The sequence below is a fragment of the Mycteria americana genome, chromosome 1 (assembly GCF_035582795.1).
Source record: "Mycteria americana isolate JAX WOST 10 ecotype Jacksonville Zoo and Gardens chromosome 1, USCA_MyAme_1.0, whole genome shotgun sequence".
Lineage (NCBI taxonomy): Eukaryota > Metazoa > Chordata > Aves > Ciconiiformes > Ciconiidae > Mycteria > Mycteria americana.
In genome coordinates this window covers 221,904,828-221,920,500 of record NC_134365.1, presented here as the reverse complement: position 1 = coordinate 221,920,500, position 15,673 = coordinate 221,904,828, and the positions used below count along the sequence as shown (strand labels likewise).

At 67.0% G+C, this 15,673-nt stretch overlaps 1 protein-coding gene across 7 annotated transcripts in view; it reads left to right on the top strand.

The window, feature by feature from the left end:
• The window catches only part of ARAP1 (ArfGAP with RhoGAP domain, ankyrin repeat and PH domain 1), a 37,250-nt gene continuing 21,577 nt past the window's right edge, over window positions 1-15,673 (top strand). For 4 of the 7 annotated variants that reach the window (XR_012773887.1, XR_012773886.1, XM_075491374.1 and 1 more), the window contains exons 1-8: window positions 1-156; window positions 6,765-6,913; window positions 8,640-8,710; window positions 10,121-10,224; window positions 10,950-11,114; window positions 14,639-14,708; window positions 15,004-15,124; window positions 15,251-15,456. Coding sequence is in view for 5 of the 7 variants with exons in the window: in XM_075491374.1 (XP_075347489.1) it covers window positions 8,699-8,710; window positions 10,121-10,224; window positions 10,950-11,114; window positions 14,639-14,708; window positions 15,004-15,124; window positions 15,251-15,456 (678 nt within the window). In the remaining 2 variants the exon portion in view is untranslated. Of the gene's footprint in view, window positions 157-6,764; window positions 6,914-8,639; window positions 8,711-10,120; window positions 10,254-10,949; window positions 11,115-14,638; window positions 14,709-15,003; window positions 15,125-15,250; window positions 15,457-15,673 lie in introns of those variants that run through there. The other 3 variants (XM_075491375.1, XM_075491377.1, XM_075491376.1) reach the window with 3 other exon arrangements.

The window sequence follows — 15,673 nt, the reverse complement described above, 5'->3', positions numbered from 1 at the left end:
AGGAAGTTTTGCTCGCGGCTGAGCGTGGTGCAGGAAGTGCTCGGGGTGACGAACTCCGCTCCCCGCCGGCATCGCCGGCACCGCCGGCCGGCCTTGCTGGACCTTCCCCACGGCACCGGCTCCAGCCCTGCTGGGGGTCCCTGCTTGGCTGCCCAGGTAGGGACGTCACCGCCGCCATCGCCCCGGGAGCGGTGCAGCGTTTGCAGGATGGCAGCGGACGGGGCCGGTGGGGGTTTTGGCCGGGAAGCAGGCGCTGCCCGTGCTGCGAGGCGCGAGCCTCGCCTGCTTCTGCTCAGCCGGGTGTTTCCTGCCTCTGCTCGAGCCTCAGCGCCGGTGGAGCCGACAGCGGCCGAGCCGGGAGAGCGGCTGCCGTAAGGCCCTGCAGGGCCGCGGGTCGCCGGCCGCGGTGGCACGGCGTGGCGTGGCACAGGGGCTTTGCCAGGAAAGGAGTTGTTTGCCGGGAAAGGAGTTGTTTGCCGGGCGGGTCCCCGGCAGCCCTGGCTTCCCGTGCCGTCACGGCGCTTTCCGTACGCCACCGTGGAGGGTGGCCGGGACCCCGCTGCGCCCCGCCGGCCCCCCCACCGGCGTCACCTTCCTCTGCTTTTTGCTTTGCTTTGCACGGGCGTTGCGTTCCACCCGGGCAGCCGCCCCCCCGCCCCGGGGCTGAGCACCCCGGCTGGCCCCTCTCCTCCCAGCCCCCATGGGTGGCCCGGGGGGGGGATCTGGGAGCCACTCGGGCTCCCCTGGGGGCGGCTGGGCCAGGGCGCTCCTTGCCGCAGGGTTCTGCAGACGCTGAAAGTTTGGGGGGCTCCAACAGGAGCTGGATCGCGCCGTCGGCGTCGTTTGCCCCCCCCCCCCCCCCCCCCGGTCCCTGCTCCCCGGGGCTGCCCCTGGGGACGTGGGCATCGTCCCCGGGGCTCAGCGGGCAGCGGGCAGGGGATGGCACCGGGGTTTGCTCCCTCCTGCCCGGCTCGGCAAGCGCTGGCATTCGCCACCGGAGCTGCTCCCGGGAGTTTCGGTGACGGCACGGCCGTGCCCACCGGCTGCGGGGTCCGCGCAGCCCGGCTCAAGCTGGCAGCGACGTGCCCGGTGCCGGAGGGGACGGGGACGTGTCCTCACCGGGTGCTGGCGGCCGAGCGGCACCTCCCGGGACGGCGGGAGCCGATCTCCCCGGGGCGCAGGGATGGCTACGGTTGACCTCGCCGGCAGCTTGTCCTCGTCAGGCTCCGCCGTGGCTCCCGGGGGACTCCGGGGACACCGCGGTGGAGCCCCCCAGCCCGTGCCGCTGCGGGGCAGCGGGACGGCTCCCGGCGCCCGAAAGGAGAGGGGACGGGGCGGCCGTGGGGCCCCGGCGCCCTGCGGGCGCTGACGCACCCCTCACGTATACGTTACATATATAAATGCTGCAAAATATGTCCTAGAGCGCGTGTGCTGCGGCCTGGCTGCTGCAGGGGGTGGCTACAGTAGCATATATACCTTGCTACTATATCCATATAGACTGTATATATGTGGATATATACAGTAGGGCATATACGTGCTGGTGCTTGATTACCGTTGCGGATGTACGCAGTGGGGTATCGCTAAGGTGATTGGTTGCTCTGGCGTATATGTCCAGTACGCTGTGTGTGCTGCTACAGCAGGTACACGTGTGGTCCCTATAGTGGATGTATACGGCAGGGTACGTATAAGCTGGCGTGTGGTCCCTATGGTGGATGTATACGGCAGGGTACATATAAGCTGGTGTGTGGTCCCTACGGTGGATGTATACGGCAGGGTACGTATAAGCTGGTGTGTGGTCCCTACAGTGGGTGTATACGGCAGGGTACGTATAAGCTGGCGCATGGTCCCTATGGTGGATGTATACAGCAGGGTACGTATAAGCTGGCGTGTGGTCCCTATGGCGGATGCATCCGGCAGGGTACGTATAAGCTGGTGCGTGTGGTCCCTATGGTGGATGTATACGGCAGGGTACGTATAAGCTGGCGCGCAGTCCCTACAGTGGATGTATACGGCAGGGTACGTATAAGCTGGTGCCGGGCCCTATAGTGGATGTATACGGCAGGGTACGTATAAGCTGGTGCCGGGCCCTATAGTGGATGTATACGGCAGGGTACGTATAAGCTGGTGCTGGGCCCTATGGTGGATGTATACGGCAGGGTACGTATAAGCTGGCGCGCAGTCCCTACAGTGGATGTATACGGCAGGGTACGTATAAGCTGGTGCCGGGCCCTATAGTGGATGTATACGGCAGGGTACGTATAAGCTGGTGCCGGGCCCTATAGTGGATGTATACGGCAGGGTACGTATAAGCTGGTGCCGGGCCCTATAGTGGATGTATACGGCAGGGTACGTATAAGCTGGCGCCGGGCCCTACAGTGGATGTATACGGCAGGGTCGGGCCTTGTGCCGCGCCTCGGCGCTGGGCGCGTGCGCAGGCACCGCTCTCGTTGGGGACGGTGCCCGGCGATGGAGGAGGTGCCGCGGCGCAGCCGAGCCGGCGCAGACAAGGGGCGCATTCAGGCGGGCGCGGGCCCGGGTCACCCGCGGCGGCCGTTTGGCGCAGGCTCGGCCGCCGGCGAGCCGCAGTCCCGGCTCCGCGTGCGGGGCGGCACGTGCCGGCACGGCTACCGCAGCCGCCTGCCCTGCGGCTTCCTGGGCTGCCCCGGGGGTGACGGGGTGCCCGGCCTCGGTGACGGGCACTGGGGTGCCGCTGGCCGCGACCGAGGGAGCCCCGCAGCCGCCGGGGTGCTGTGCCGGCCCCGAAACACCTTCCCCTGCCCCGGGGGGGGGACCTGCCCCGGCTGCCTGCCGGTGGCCAGCACGGGGGGCTGGGGCGGGGGGGACGCGGCCGGGTGGCCAGCGACCTAAAGCAGAGGGGTGATGCTTGCCCACGTCAGGGTGATGCTTGCCCCTGTTGGGGGTGATGCTTGCCCACGTCTGGCTGATGCTTGCCCATGTTTGGATGATGCTTGCCCACGTCAGGGTGATGCTTGCCCATGTCTGAATGATGCTTGCCCATGCTGGGGATGATGCTTGCCCATGCTGGGGGTGATGCTTGCCCATGCTGGGGATGATGCTTGCCCATGCTGGGGGTGATGCTTGCCCATGTCTGGGGTGATGCTTGCCCATGTTTGGATGCTTACCCACGTCAGGGTGATGCTTGCCCATGTCTGAATGATGCTTGCCCATGCTGGGGATGATGCTTGCCCATGCTGGGGGTGATGCTTGCCCATGCTGGGGATGATGCTTGCCCATGCTGGGGGTGATGCTTGCCCATGCTGGGGATGATGCTTGCCCACGCCAGGGTGATGCTTGCCCACGCCAGGGTGATGCTTGCCCATGCTGGGGGTGATGCTTACCCATGTCCAGGGTGATGCTTGCCCATGTCAGGGTGATGCTTGCCCATGTTGGGGGTGATGCTTGCCCATGTCTGGATGATGCTTGCCCACATCAGGGTGATGCTTGCCCATGTTGGGGGTGATGCTTGCCCATGTCTGGATGATGCTTGCCCACATCAGGGTGATGTTTGCCCACACTGGGGATGATGCTTGCCCATGTCTGGACGATGCTTGCCCACGTCAGGGTGACGCGCAGGCAGCGGCCAGCCTGCTGCAGGGCGAGGGACCCGGCAGCGCCGTGGGGGCCTTTGCGACGACGCTGCCCGGCATTTCTGGGGTGACGCCGCTCACCCGGCTCCCCTCGCTTCCGCCTGCACCGCCGCCGTCCCTGCTGCTTCCTCCCGGCCGCCCATGGCGTGGGGCTCGGCCGCTGGCGTGGGGCTGCCCCGCGGGGGCCCCGTGCCTGCACCCTCCCGCTCGCCCCGAGGGGAAACGTCCCCGTGGGGTTGGCATTTTGCAAGAGCGGCTCGGGGACAGGCCGGGGGGGGGGCCGAGCCGCTGGGGGCCGCGGCAGGCGCCGTGTTGCGGTTTCCTCCACGCCGCGTTCCCCGCCGGGGTTCCGCCGTCCCCCCCCGCCCCCCCCCCCCCAGCCCTGGGCCACCCTGGGCATCCCTGTGCCGGGGAACCGGAGGTGCCGGGGACGTCTCAGCCTTGCTGGGTGCGGGAGGTCCAGCTCCAGTGCCCGCGATGCCACCTCCCGTGGGGCGATCACAGCCACCGTGTTCGACGCCGCGTGCTCCTCACCAGCTCCCGAAAGTGGCCGGATTTGATGTGCCCCCCCCCCTTCCTCGTACCAGCGGCGGGGCTACGAGCCCCCCGATTCTGGCCGCGGATGGCTCAGACCTGCAGACCCCGCAGAGGGTCCCAGCAGCGGTGCACGCTCGTGCCCGCACCCCGATCATGGGGCGAGGCTGTCGGCGAGGGCACCCGCTCCTCACACCCAGGGGATGGTCTGGGGTGCAGAGCAGCCCCCCCCGAGCAGCTGGGGGGGGGTTGAACCCCGGGGGGGGCTGGTGTGGAAGGGCAGCGAGCAATGTCCAAGGAGGTGACGGCAGAAGGCTCCTTCTCCGTGTTTGCCCAGGTCTGGGCACAGCCCGGCGAGCCCCGGGGGTGCGGCGGTGGCCCTGGCAGAGGTTTGGCTTTGGGGTGGCGTGGGGTGGGGGGGGACCCAGCCGAGCCACAGCCTTGGGGTGGGGGGGGACCCAGCCGAGCCGTTGCTGGTGGGGAGGAGGACGGCAGATAAGATAAGAGGTTGATAGAGATAAGATAACCCCAGATAAGAGGTTGGCACTTCTCTAACGGCAGACGTTGCACCGGCCTGACCCTGCCCGCGGCAGGATTGGCATCGTCTTGGGCACGGATGCAGAATGGGGGGGAATCAGGGGGTGCACGGGGCGATGGGGCACCCACGCTGCCCCACGGAGCCCTGGGGGGACGCAAGGCGGGGGGATGCTGTGGCAGCGGGGGCTGACCCCGTTGGGGAGGGTGTTTTTGGGGAACCAGGGTGTTATCTGTGCCCGGACTCTGCGGCCGCCCATCCTGCCAGCCCCGGGGGGGGCAGGGTAGAAAAGGTTTCCTCCCAAACCCTCCTGAGATGGCCCCAACCGGGAGACGGAGGCTGGCCGCGGGCATCGCGCCGTGCCTGCAGAAAACAGGGCAGCCGGGGGACGGTCGCCTGGCCGCTGGCCTCGGGGCTCGCACTGCAGCCCCCCGCGCCCGCTCCGGGGGGGGCAAACGCCATCCTGGGTGGCTGTGCAGATGCAGACCCCCGCCGGGCTCTTGCCGGGGGCTCTGTGGCTTGCGCACCGTCGCCTTCCTGTCCCTGGGTCCCCGCAGCCCTGGGTGCCAGCCCCCCGCCCCAGCAAGCCCCTGCCCGGTGCTGCTGGGAGCGAAGCTGCTGCCCTGGGCTGCCAGGCAGCTCCCTGCCCACGCTCCCCTGCCCACACTCCTCTGCCTGCGCTCCCCTGCCCTCCCTGCCAGCGTTCCCTAATGTATGGATGGTTGTGGCTGGTTCCCATGGAAATGGCTGCTGAGAAATGAGGTCAGCCTGACCCAGAGCAGAGCCAGCGCTCCCCGTCCTCCCCCTGCTCCCTGCAAGCAGCCGAGGGAGAAGTTTCCTCTCCGCAGCTCGCCCCGGGCTCGGGGAAAGCTCTCGTGCGCCGGCCGTGGGGCTGGGAGTCACCGGGGACCGGGGTTGGCCATCCCCAGGGACCGCTGGGTGCCGGTGGCAACCTTGGCCGCGCTGAGCTTTCCTGCAGCGTGGCCGTGGGGCGATGCCGTTGGCCGTGCTGGGGTTTGGCGCTCGGTGGGACGGGTCCTGCACCGGCTGCTCCGGCCTGGGGCTGCGGTGGGAGGTAGCGGGGTCGGGGACGGGGACGGTGGCTTCGCTGGCCAGCGTGGGGGTCCCCTGGGGCTCGCCCACCCGGCCGTGGGGCTACGAGGGCTCTGTCCGGGGTGGGAGCAGGCAGCCCTGCCTGCTCGCTGCCTGCCTCCTCTGCCCTCTCCCTGACTTCAGGGCTGGTCAATCAGGTGCCTCATATTTTTATACCCCGAAGAAACTTCCTCTTCATTTCCTGCCCTTAAAAATACCATCACCCCAGAGGTTTCTATTTATTGCCTGTCTGCCTGCGATTATCGACGAGGCAGGAAGCAAGCAGAGAACAGGAGGCAGGAGAGGCCGAGCCCGGCTGCCCAGGGGCTCTGCAGGCAGGAGCAGCGTCCCCGGGGTCCCCCCCCGGCCGAGGTTTTGGGGCTGGGGGCACAGCGTGCTGCTCGCTGACCCAGGAGAAGCCCGAGGCTCCATTTCCAGGGGGCTTCTCGCTGCCCCGGATCTCTCGCGCCCACCCCAGCACAGGGACCTCGGTAGGAAGGGAACATCCCCGGGACCCCCACCCCGCTCGGGGGACCCCGTGGCCACCTGCAAACCGGCCGAGGAAGCGGCACCGCCGTTGTTTAGACTGGAGGAGGAAAAAAAAATAAAAATCTTGATCCAGGACATGGGCTTCAAGGCCGTAGGCGGCTTCTGGTGTCCTTGAGGGCCAGATAAGGAGCCTGAGCCGCGGCGGCAGCGATGGGGAGGTGAGGTTGGATGCCAGAAAATATTTTCAGGTTAAAAAAGCACCGGTATAACCCCAGCAAGGTGAAGCCTTTTGCCGTGGGAGGCTGTTAGGGATCGGGCTGTGGACTCGGGTCTGCTGGGCTTTGGGGTGTTCGATCCCTTTGGGGGGTGTAAAGGTGGCTGTGCTGGGGGTCCTCTTGCACCCCGGGACCCCCCCTCCGATGGCCGTGGGTGCATCGGGGTTTGGAGAGCGGGGCAGGGCAGGTCCGGGGCCGGCGTAAGGCAGCGCTCGCTCCTCTCTCCCGCAGCACCCGTGCCAAAGAGGAGGTCCCCGTCCCCGACAGAGCACCCAGCGTCCCCCCGTCCCCGCCGGCCCTCCTGCCCCGCACGAAGCCGCCGGCCCCGCTGCCGCCGGAGCTGCCGTCCAAGGCCAACCTCCCCTTCGTGCCTGAGTTCGGTGAGTATGAGGGGGCCCGGGTCCCCCAAATCTTCCCCTGTCCCAAATCTTCCCTTGGGACGCCTGGCTGGGTCTGTCTGCCCGTCAGCCAGCACCCATCCCATGGGTGCTGTGCCTTCCTCCCCCATCACTTTGTCCCTCTGCCCTGCACAGCCTTGCCTGGGTCCCTCCCTCCTCCATCCCCGTCTTTGCCTTCTGGGCTGGGGCTTTTCCAGGGGTGCAAGATCTGGGCCGGGGATTTGGATTCACCCTCTCTCGGGGGAGAGCAAAGGTTTGCACGGGCTCTGAAAGCCGCCGCACCAATTCACGGAGGAAAAATAAACCCGTCATCGGGGACGTTAAACGCGTGCGCCTTCGGATGTCCCCGAGCTGCGGCCGGCGGGGGCTGGCGGGTGCTGGGAGGGCACGGCAAGAGCGGGACGCAGCCGTCAGCCCCGGTGCCGGGACCCCCGGCTCCCTGCACGGCCTCCGGCAGCTCTTTGCACCCGCCAGCCCCCTCCTCGGGGGGTCCCCGGGGCTCGAGCGGCTGCAGGGGGGGATGCTGAGTTGGGGACCCCGTGCGGGGGACGCAGCCCTGGTCCCAAAGCATCGCCTGGGGAGCAGCCCCGGCTGGGGGCTGCCCAAAATGCTTCGGGCTCTGCCGCTGCGTAACAGCGATAGCTCAGCTTCTTTAATTAATAGCTCTAATCCAGCTTGAACAGCTCTGCCGAAAGGAAGAGGAAAGGCAGGGCTCTGCGGGGTGCTGGGTGCCCACCCGGGGTCCGGCCTGGCCAGCAGCCATGCGGGAAATGGCACTGGTTTAACTGGGAGCTGGGGTGGGTTTCAAAAGGTAGGAGAAGGCGTGGACAGAAAGGTTATCCTTCTGTCGGGGCGTGTGGGGAGGAAAGCTTGCCCCGTGCCCCGGCGGGTTCGGCTGCTCCTCTGCACCAAAAGCCAGCAAACGCTGGGTGCCGCAAAGTCTTAGGGGGGGGGGGGGGGGGTCCCCTATAGGGACGTGCCCAGGGAGAGCATCTACCCGCACCCCTCCGCCAGCACCAGGGCTCCCCGGACCGTAACAGCATCCTCTGGATTAGGATTTTGGGAGAAATCTGGTCCGGGTTATCGCGAGGATTTGGGAGAGGGTGTCTGCGAGGGACAGGCGGTCTGGGGCCACTTGTCCCCTGCGGGACGGGCGCTTGCTGGCCAGGATTTCTGCTGCTGTGGGTGCTGGGCGAGGAGGAACCGGCTCACCGGCTCCTTGCTCCTGCCCTTCTCCGGGATCTTGTTTCCCGTGGGTGCGCAGGCTCGAGAGCCGCTCGCTGCTCCCGTCTCTCCAACAGCCGATAAGGAATGGAGGGGGAGGGAGGGAAATCCACCCTGAAAAACGAGCCGTGGGAAAAGCCCCAGCAGCGGGAGCTCCCAGGTGAAGGTGCGGTGCCGGGGCTGGTGGCACCCAAGTCCCCTCCCGGCAGTGCCGGGAGGGTCGCGACGGTGCCGGGAGTTGCCACCAGCGTGACCTTGCCCTTCCCCGCCCTTCTCCAGACCCCTTGATAAAGCCCCCGTTGTCGCACCGATGCAGCGGTTGTTTGCCGAGGGCAGAGAAGGGGGAAACCTGCCGTGCCGGCATCCTCCTTGCCGGGCTCCGGCGCTGGCACGTCCCTGTGCTGGCGGGGACGGGCAGAGGGGTGGCAGGGGGTGACGGGACCCCCGCGTGCTGATTCCCAGCATCTTCCCTCCGCTTTTGCAGATGACTCGGACTACGAGGACTCTGCCTGGGAGGAGGAATTAGCCGGTCCCGCGGGGGAGATGGCCAACAAGGTCGGTCCCACCACGGGGGGGTCCTGCTTGGTGGTGGGGGGGAGCGAGCGGGGCGACCGTCCCCAGGGGAGAGGCGCTGGCCTTGGGGCTGCGTTGGAGATTTTCCAGTTCGGGTTGGAGGAGCGGGTCCGCAGCGGCCGGAGCGGGGGCTCTGCCTCGCCCAGCACCCACTGGGTCTCCCACGGGGGCTGGGACCGGCCCACGGGCAGCCCCAGGGTCCCCGGGGAGCATCACGGCCGTGCAGCCGCTCTGCAAAGCGACGTGCGCAGAGTGCGTGCTAGTGGACATCGGCAGCATCGCAGCCGGATTTTAATCCCTGGATGGGGGATTTCTGCCTGCCTGGCGCTCCCGAGCCGACCTGGGGTGGGCCTGGATGGATCTGGATTGTAGTAGGCATGGGGGTGTGGGGCTGACGGTTGGACTAGATGATCTAGAGGGCTTTTCCAACCTTAATGATTCTGTGATTCTACGATTCTATGATTCTACGATTCTACGATTCTATGGTTCTACAATTCTGTAATTCTATGATTCTGTGAATCTATGATTCTACGATTCTATGATTCTATGATTCCTTGATTCCACAATTCCATGATTCCATGATTCCATGATTCTATGATTCTATGATTCTACGATTCTATGATTCTGTGATTCCATGATTCTATGATTCTACAATTCTATGATTCCATGATTCTACGAGTCTACGATTCTATGATTCTATGATTCCATGATTCCATGATTCTACGATTCCATGATTCTACAGTTCTTTGATTCCATGATTCTATGATTCTGTGATTCTGTGATCTGAGGGGTGCAGCAGACCCCTGAGCGCCTGCAGCCCCCCCATCTGCCTTCGCCTGGGAACAGCCTGATGGGGAGAGACGGTGCCGGGGCTGCTTCTAACCCCGGCCCAGCCACCCCCTGCCCCGGGGGCTGCAGCGTGGGGCAGGGGCCTGGCGATAACCGGCCGTGGCACCGTGGTCCTGCCTGGCCACCCTCCACCCCCAGCCTGCAGCCACAGTCACCCCCCCATGACGGCGTGTGCCCGTCCCCGGCCAAGGAGGGGGAAACGCAGGATTTCTCAGCAAGCACAGATATTTTTGGTTGATATAAATAACCAGCGCGGCACTCGGCTCCTCCCTACGGCCACGCTTCCGTCCTGCTGTGGGCAGGAGCGTGTCCCGTCGCGGGGGCCGGCAGCGCCCGGGCACCTCCCGGCACCTCCCGGCACCGTGGGCAGCTGCGGACCCGGGAAACGTGGGTGGTGATTTTGCATCTTGACCCCTCTTTCTCCGTCTGTCCCCTGCCCATCCCTCACGGTGCAGGCAGGCGGAGAGGGGGGACCCCACCGTGAGCTTTGGGGCAGCGGGGAGGGCGCGGGGTCGCCCACATCAGCCACGTCCGTCCCCGCAGGAGGATGCGGAGCCCGTGACGGGGCGGCCTCGGTCCCTGCGTGTCAACAGCCTCTTCAGCGAGGACGAGCTCATCGAGGATTACTACGATGCTCCCCCCGCCAAGTAGGAGCTCTTCTGCCCCGTGCGCGTGTGTATGTGCGTGCAGGCCGGGGACGCGTGTGTGTGCACGTGGTTGTGTGTTGTGTGGTTGTGTGTACGACCGCACGCGGGCGGGGGTTATTTATGTGTGCGTGCACGTGCACGTGCGTGCATGGGCGGGATGCAAATGCCTGAGCTGGGGCTACTTGTCTGCACGCGCGCGTGCGTGTGCGTGCACGCACAGGCAAGGGATACGCGCGCGCGTGCGTGCTCGTGCACGGGGGAGAGGTGTGCGCGTGTGAGCACAGGCAGAGAGCACTCGCGCGTGGGGCTGCGCCGGGGTTTCGCGTGTCTGCACGGCCGCACGGGACGCGTGTGCGTGTGCACGCACGAGTCGGGCAGTGCTGGCGTGGGGGAGCGCGTGTGCGCACGCACGAGCGGACAGCGACTCGGCACGTCTCTGGGTTTGGGGCCGTGGCCCGGGGGGTGCCCCCGTCCCCCTTCCCAGGGCTGGCATCTGGGTCTCTGCCGTCCCCGGAGCTGGGGGACGCGCTGGGACCCCCGCCAAGGGGACTGCCACCAGGGGCCCTGCTTGCAAACAGCTGGCGCTTGCATCGCCCGTGCCTCGGGGAAGGGCAAGGGGAGGCCAAGCATGCGGGGCGGGGGGGGGGAGAGCCATGCCTGCCCGGCCGCCAGCCCCCCCGCAAACCACCAGCTCTTAACCCCCTCCCTCGGCTCCTCGTCCCCAGCGGTGGCAGCGGCTGGAGCGACCACGTCCCCAGCCCACGTCCGCCCGCGCCCGCCTCGTCCGGCAGCAGCCCCGGCACGCTCGGCGACCGCATGGATGGCACTGCCGCCGCCCCGCTCTCGCCCACCATCAAAGCAGGGTGGCTGGACAAGAACCCACCGCAGGGGTGAGTGATGTGCCGGGGGGGGCCGCGGACCCCCCACCGGTGCCTGGGCGCGTGTGCCCTGCAGGGGAGATGCTCCCCCCGCTTTTCCTGCTCACGGGGGGGGGGGGGGTGTAATTTTGCTTTGGTGAAAAGCCAGCCCAAGGGGTTCCTTCAGCTTGCCCCCCCCCCCCCCCCCCCCCGATTTAGGTTAAAAATGCCTATTTTTGGTGAAAGAGCCTTCCTCAGAGTGGGTGCCACCAACGGTTGCGCTCAGCCGGCTGAGGAGGAGGAGGAGGAGGAGGAGGAGGAGGAGGGAAGGCTGCGGCTCGAACTTCCCCCCCGGCCCCATGCCACGCGTCGGGCTCGCTGGGAAAGGAGCTGCCTTCGCTCTGGGGAAGCCCCGAAATAGCAGCGATCCCGAACAGCAGCTGGCGGAGGAGAAGTGGGGCGCTTGGGCGGGCTTCCTGCCGCCGGCCCGGCTCCTCCACCGGACACACGCGTGGGGTTGGTCTGCTCTGTGCTTGCCACGGCAGGAGACGTTGCTGGCACTGCCGGCCCCAGCCCCGGCGTTCGGCGGCCCCGGCCCCGGCGGCTCGCCGGAGCCGTGCTGCCGTCGGCACCGATGCAGAGCACCCGGTTGCAGAAGTAAAACTAATGGGGCTGCTGGGTGTTTGGCCGCGTGCTCGAGGGCGGGCGAGCCCAGGGAGCCCAGTGAGCACGGCGTGCGCAGCAAGGCCCGCGAGCGCAGTGTGCGCAGTGTGCACAGCGATTGCAGTGTGCACAGTGAGCCCGGTGAGCGCAGCATGCACAGGGAGCCCAGCGAGCGCAGTGAGCACGGCGTGCACAGCAAGGCCCGCGAGCGCAGTGTGCGCAGCAAGCGCGGTGTGCACAGTGATTGCAGTGTGCACAGTGAGCCCGGTGAGCGCAGCATGCACAGGGAGCCCAGTGAGCGCAGTGTGCGCAGTGATCACAGTGTGCACAGCGAGCCCGGTGAGCACAGCATACACAAGGAGCCCAGGGAGCCCAGCGAGCACAGTGTGTGCAGCAATTGCAGTGTGCACAGTGAGCCCAGTGAGCACAGCATGCACAGGGAGCCCAGCGAGCGCAGTATGCGCAGTGATCGCAGCGTGCACAGCGAGCCCGGTGAGCACAGCATGCACAAGGAGCCCAGGGAGCCCAGCGAGCGCAGTGAGTGCAGTGTGCGCAGCAATCGCGGTGTGCACAGCGGCCCAGTGAGCACAGCATGCACAGGGAGCCCAGTGAGCATCGGGTGCACAGCAAGGTCCGCGAGCGCAGTGTGCGCAGCGAGCGCAGTGTGCACAGCGAGCCCAGCAAGCACAGCATGCACAGGGAGCCCAGTGAGCACAGTGTGCACAGCGAGCGCAGCATGCACAGCATGCACAGGGAGCCCAGCGAGCGCAGTGAGTGCAGCGTGCGCAGTGATCGCAGTGTGCACAGTAAACCCGGTGAGCACAGCATGCACAGGGAGCCCAGGGAACCCAGCGAGCGCAGTGTGCGCAGTGAGTGCAGTGTGCACAGCGAGCGCAGTGTGCGCAGTGAGCCCAGTGAGCACAGCATGCACAGGGAGCCCAGCGAGCGCAGTGTGCGCAGTGATCGCAGCGTGCACAGCGAGCCTGGTGAGCACAGCATGCACAAGGAGTCCAGGGAGCCCAGCGAGCGCAGTGAGTGCAGTGTGCGCAGCAATTGCGGTGTGCACAGCGAGCCCAGTGAGCACAGCATGCACAGGGAGCCCAGCGATTGCAGTGTGCTCAGCAAGCGCAGTGTGCACAGCGAGCCCAGCAAGCACAGCATGCACAGGGAGCCCAGTGAGCACAGTGTGCACAGCGAGCGCAGCATGCACAGTGTGCACAGGGAGCCCAGCGATCGCAGTGTGCGCAGTGATCGCAGTGTGCACAGCGAGCCCAGCGAGCACAGCATGCACAGGGAGCCCAGTGAGCACAGTGTGCACAGCGAGCGCAGCATGCACAGCATGCACAGGGAGCCCAGCGATCGCAGTGTGCGCAGCGAGCGCAATGTGCACAGCGAGCCCAGCGAGCACAGCATGCACAGGGAGCCCAGCGAGCGCAGCGTGCACAGCAAGCGCGATGTGCACAGCGCGCGCAGCGTGCACAGCAAGCGCAGCGTGCACAGCGAGCGCAGCATGCACAGCGAACATGCTTGCCCCCATCCCGGCACAGAACCAGCTCAGGGAGCCGCCGCGCCAGCTGGGAGACAAAAATCAAGCAGGAGACGTGAGGGATTTTGGGGGCTGCTTAATCTGGGCTACGAGGAAAGCCCGAGGCTGCGGTCCTGCCGAGGAGGAGGAGGAGGAAGCTCCGGCTCTTTGCAGCAGAGCAGCCTGGCTGCTGGGGAAGTGAGAGCAGCTGGAAGGTTCCTGGGAAGCTGGAGAAGCTGCTCCGGCAGCTGCTTGGGGTGGAGGAGAAGGAAAACCAGAAAGCCCAACCCCTCAGCAGCTAAAAGCAGCTGGAGGGCAGAGCGGGGCTGGGGGTCTGTGCACCCCACGGGACAGGGACGAGCTCCTGACGGGGAGCGGGAGAGCCTAGGGCCGAGCCGAGTGCTTTGAATCCCCGTTGCCGTTGCTGGTTATGTAAAGGCCGAGCGCCGGGGTCACGTGCGGCGATGGCGAAATCCTTCCTGAGCTAACAAGCCCTTAAGCAAGAGCCGCCGGGGCTGGGGGCTGGCGTGGCGGTGGGGGGGCCCGGGGGAGCAGCGCCGGTGGGGGGCTTGTCGGAGCTGTGTGGGCGCCGGGGGTGGGAGCTGGCTTGGCTTCTTCTGCAGCCCCGACGCCGGGGTGGATGGGCTGCAGGGTTTAATACCTTGGCCTTGCGCTGGGTGGCCGGCTTGCGTGGTGGGCTGGGGGGGGCGAAGGGGTCCCTGGTGGGCTCTGCTCCAGCCCCGGGGTCCCCCCTCTCCCCCTGCATCCCCATCCCGATAGAGCTGCCCAGCTTCTCCCTCTGCCATGTAGGAGCCCGGGGTGCCACCAGCACCGCCTGGCTCCTGTCCCCAGGATTGAACCCTCACCGGCTTGTAGGTCCCGAGCAGTAATTGCAAACAGGGATTTGGGGAGGGGGGGGGGTGCTTTTAAGGGCAAGCCCCCTTTCCCAGCTCCATGCTTTAATTGGTGCCCAGAGGAAAGCACAAAGTCCCCATCGCTGTCCCCAGCAGTGACACGAGGGCTGGGGACACGGCGCGGGATCGATGGCGAGGTGGCCCCAGGCTTTTGGCAACTGGGGCGTGAACGCACGAGCGGAGCGGCCCCGAGTTCAAGGGCGCACGGTGTAGCCCGGAGCTGCCGGGGCTGCCTGGCACGGCACAGCCCGTGCCGCGGGGCCGGGGCCGGTGAGGGGCGAGCGGGGAGGGGGTTCCTCCAGTCCCGGGGGGCTCATATCACCCTTCCTGCACCCCAGCACCCTCGGGGGCAGCACCGGCCTCGGGTGGGCTGCAGCACCCGCTGCCTGCCCCGCGCGGAGGGTGCAGCTCGGCCACCCCGTCCCCTCCAACGCGTCCCTCCGGTCCCTTCCCAGGTCCTACATCTACCAGAAGCGCTGGGTGAAGCTGGATGCCGACCACCTCCGCTATTTTGACACTGAAAAGGTTGAGTAGGGAGGGAGGATTTGGGGGCTCGGGGTGAGACGGTGGCGGAGGATCTGCCCCAGAGGGGCCACGTCCCTCTGGGCAGCCCGGCCACGAGACGTGGCCGTGCCGAGGGGCAGCATCCCGGGGAGCGGCAACGGATGGGTGCTGGGGTGATGCCGGCACCGGGGTGGGATGCTCGGAGCCTCCCGGACGCCGACGCTCGCAGCATCGCGAGCCCGGCGCGGTGCCCGTCCCGTCTCCCCGAGGCCGCGGTGATGAGCAGCCTGTCTCTCCTCGCCCTGCCCTGCCCCAGGACGCCTATTCCAAGCGGTTCATCCCCGTCTCCTCCATCTCCCGCATCGCCAGCGTCGGGGACCAGAAATTCGAGGTCGTCACCAACAACCGCAACTTCGTGTTTCGGGCCGAGAGCGATGGTGAGCGCCGGGGGTCCCTGCTCGTGGGTGGCCCCAGCCGCTCCCCCTTCCCCTGGCCCAAGGGATGAGCCCCGGCGGCTCCTGGCCCCGCGCTGATCCTGACCCGTCTCCCCTCCGGCCCCGCAGCGGACCGGAACGAGTGGATACGGACCCTGCAGCAGATCGCGGAGGAGCGGAAGAGCAAAGCTCTGGAGAGGACGTCGACGTCCCTGACCACCAACGGTGCCGCCGACCCGGCCGACAAGAGCGGCTTCCTGGAGCTGCGGGGGTTTAAGCACAAGCTGTTCGTGGCGGTGGCCGGGGACAAAGTTTTCCTCTACAAGAATGCGGAGGTGGGTGGCTGGGGGGGGGCTGGGGGGGCTGCGGCACCACAGGGGACCCCAACGCCGTTTCGAGGGGGACCCCGTCCCTTCACATCCGCAGCCTGAGCAGAGCGGCACTGAGCTGGGGCACCCCGGGGCTGCCACCCCCCGCACGGGGATGGCTCAGACCCCGCAGGCTGGTGACCCCCGGGCTGCAGCCCCCCCCTCCCCGCCGGCTCCGAGCTTT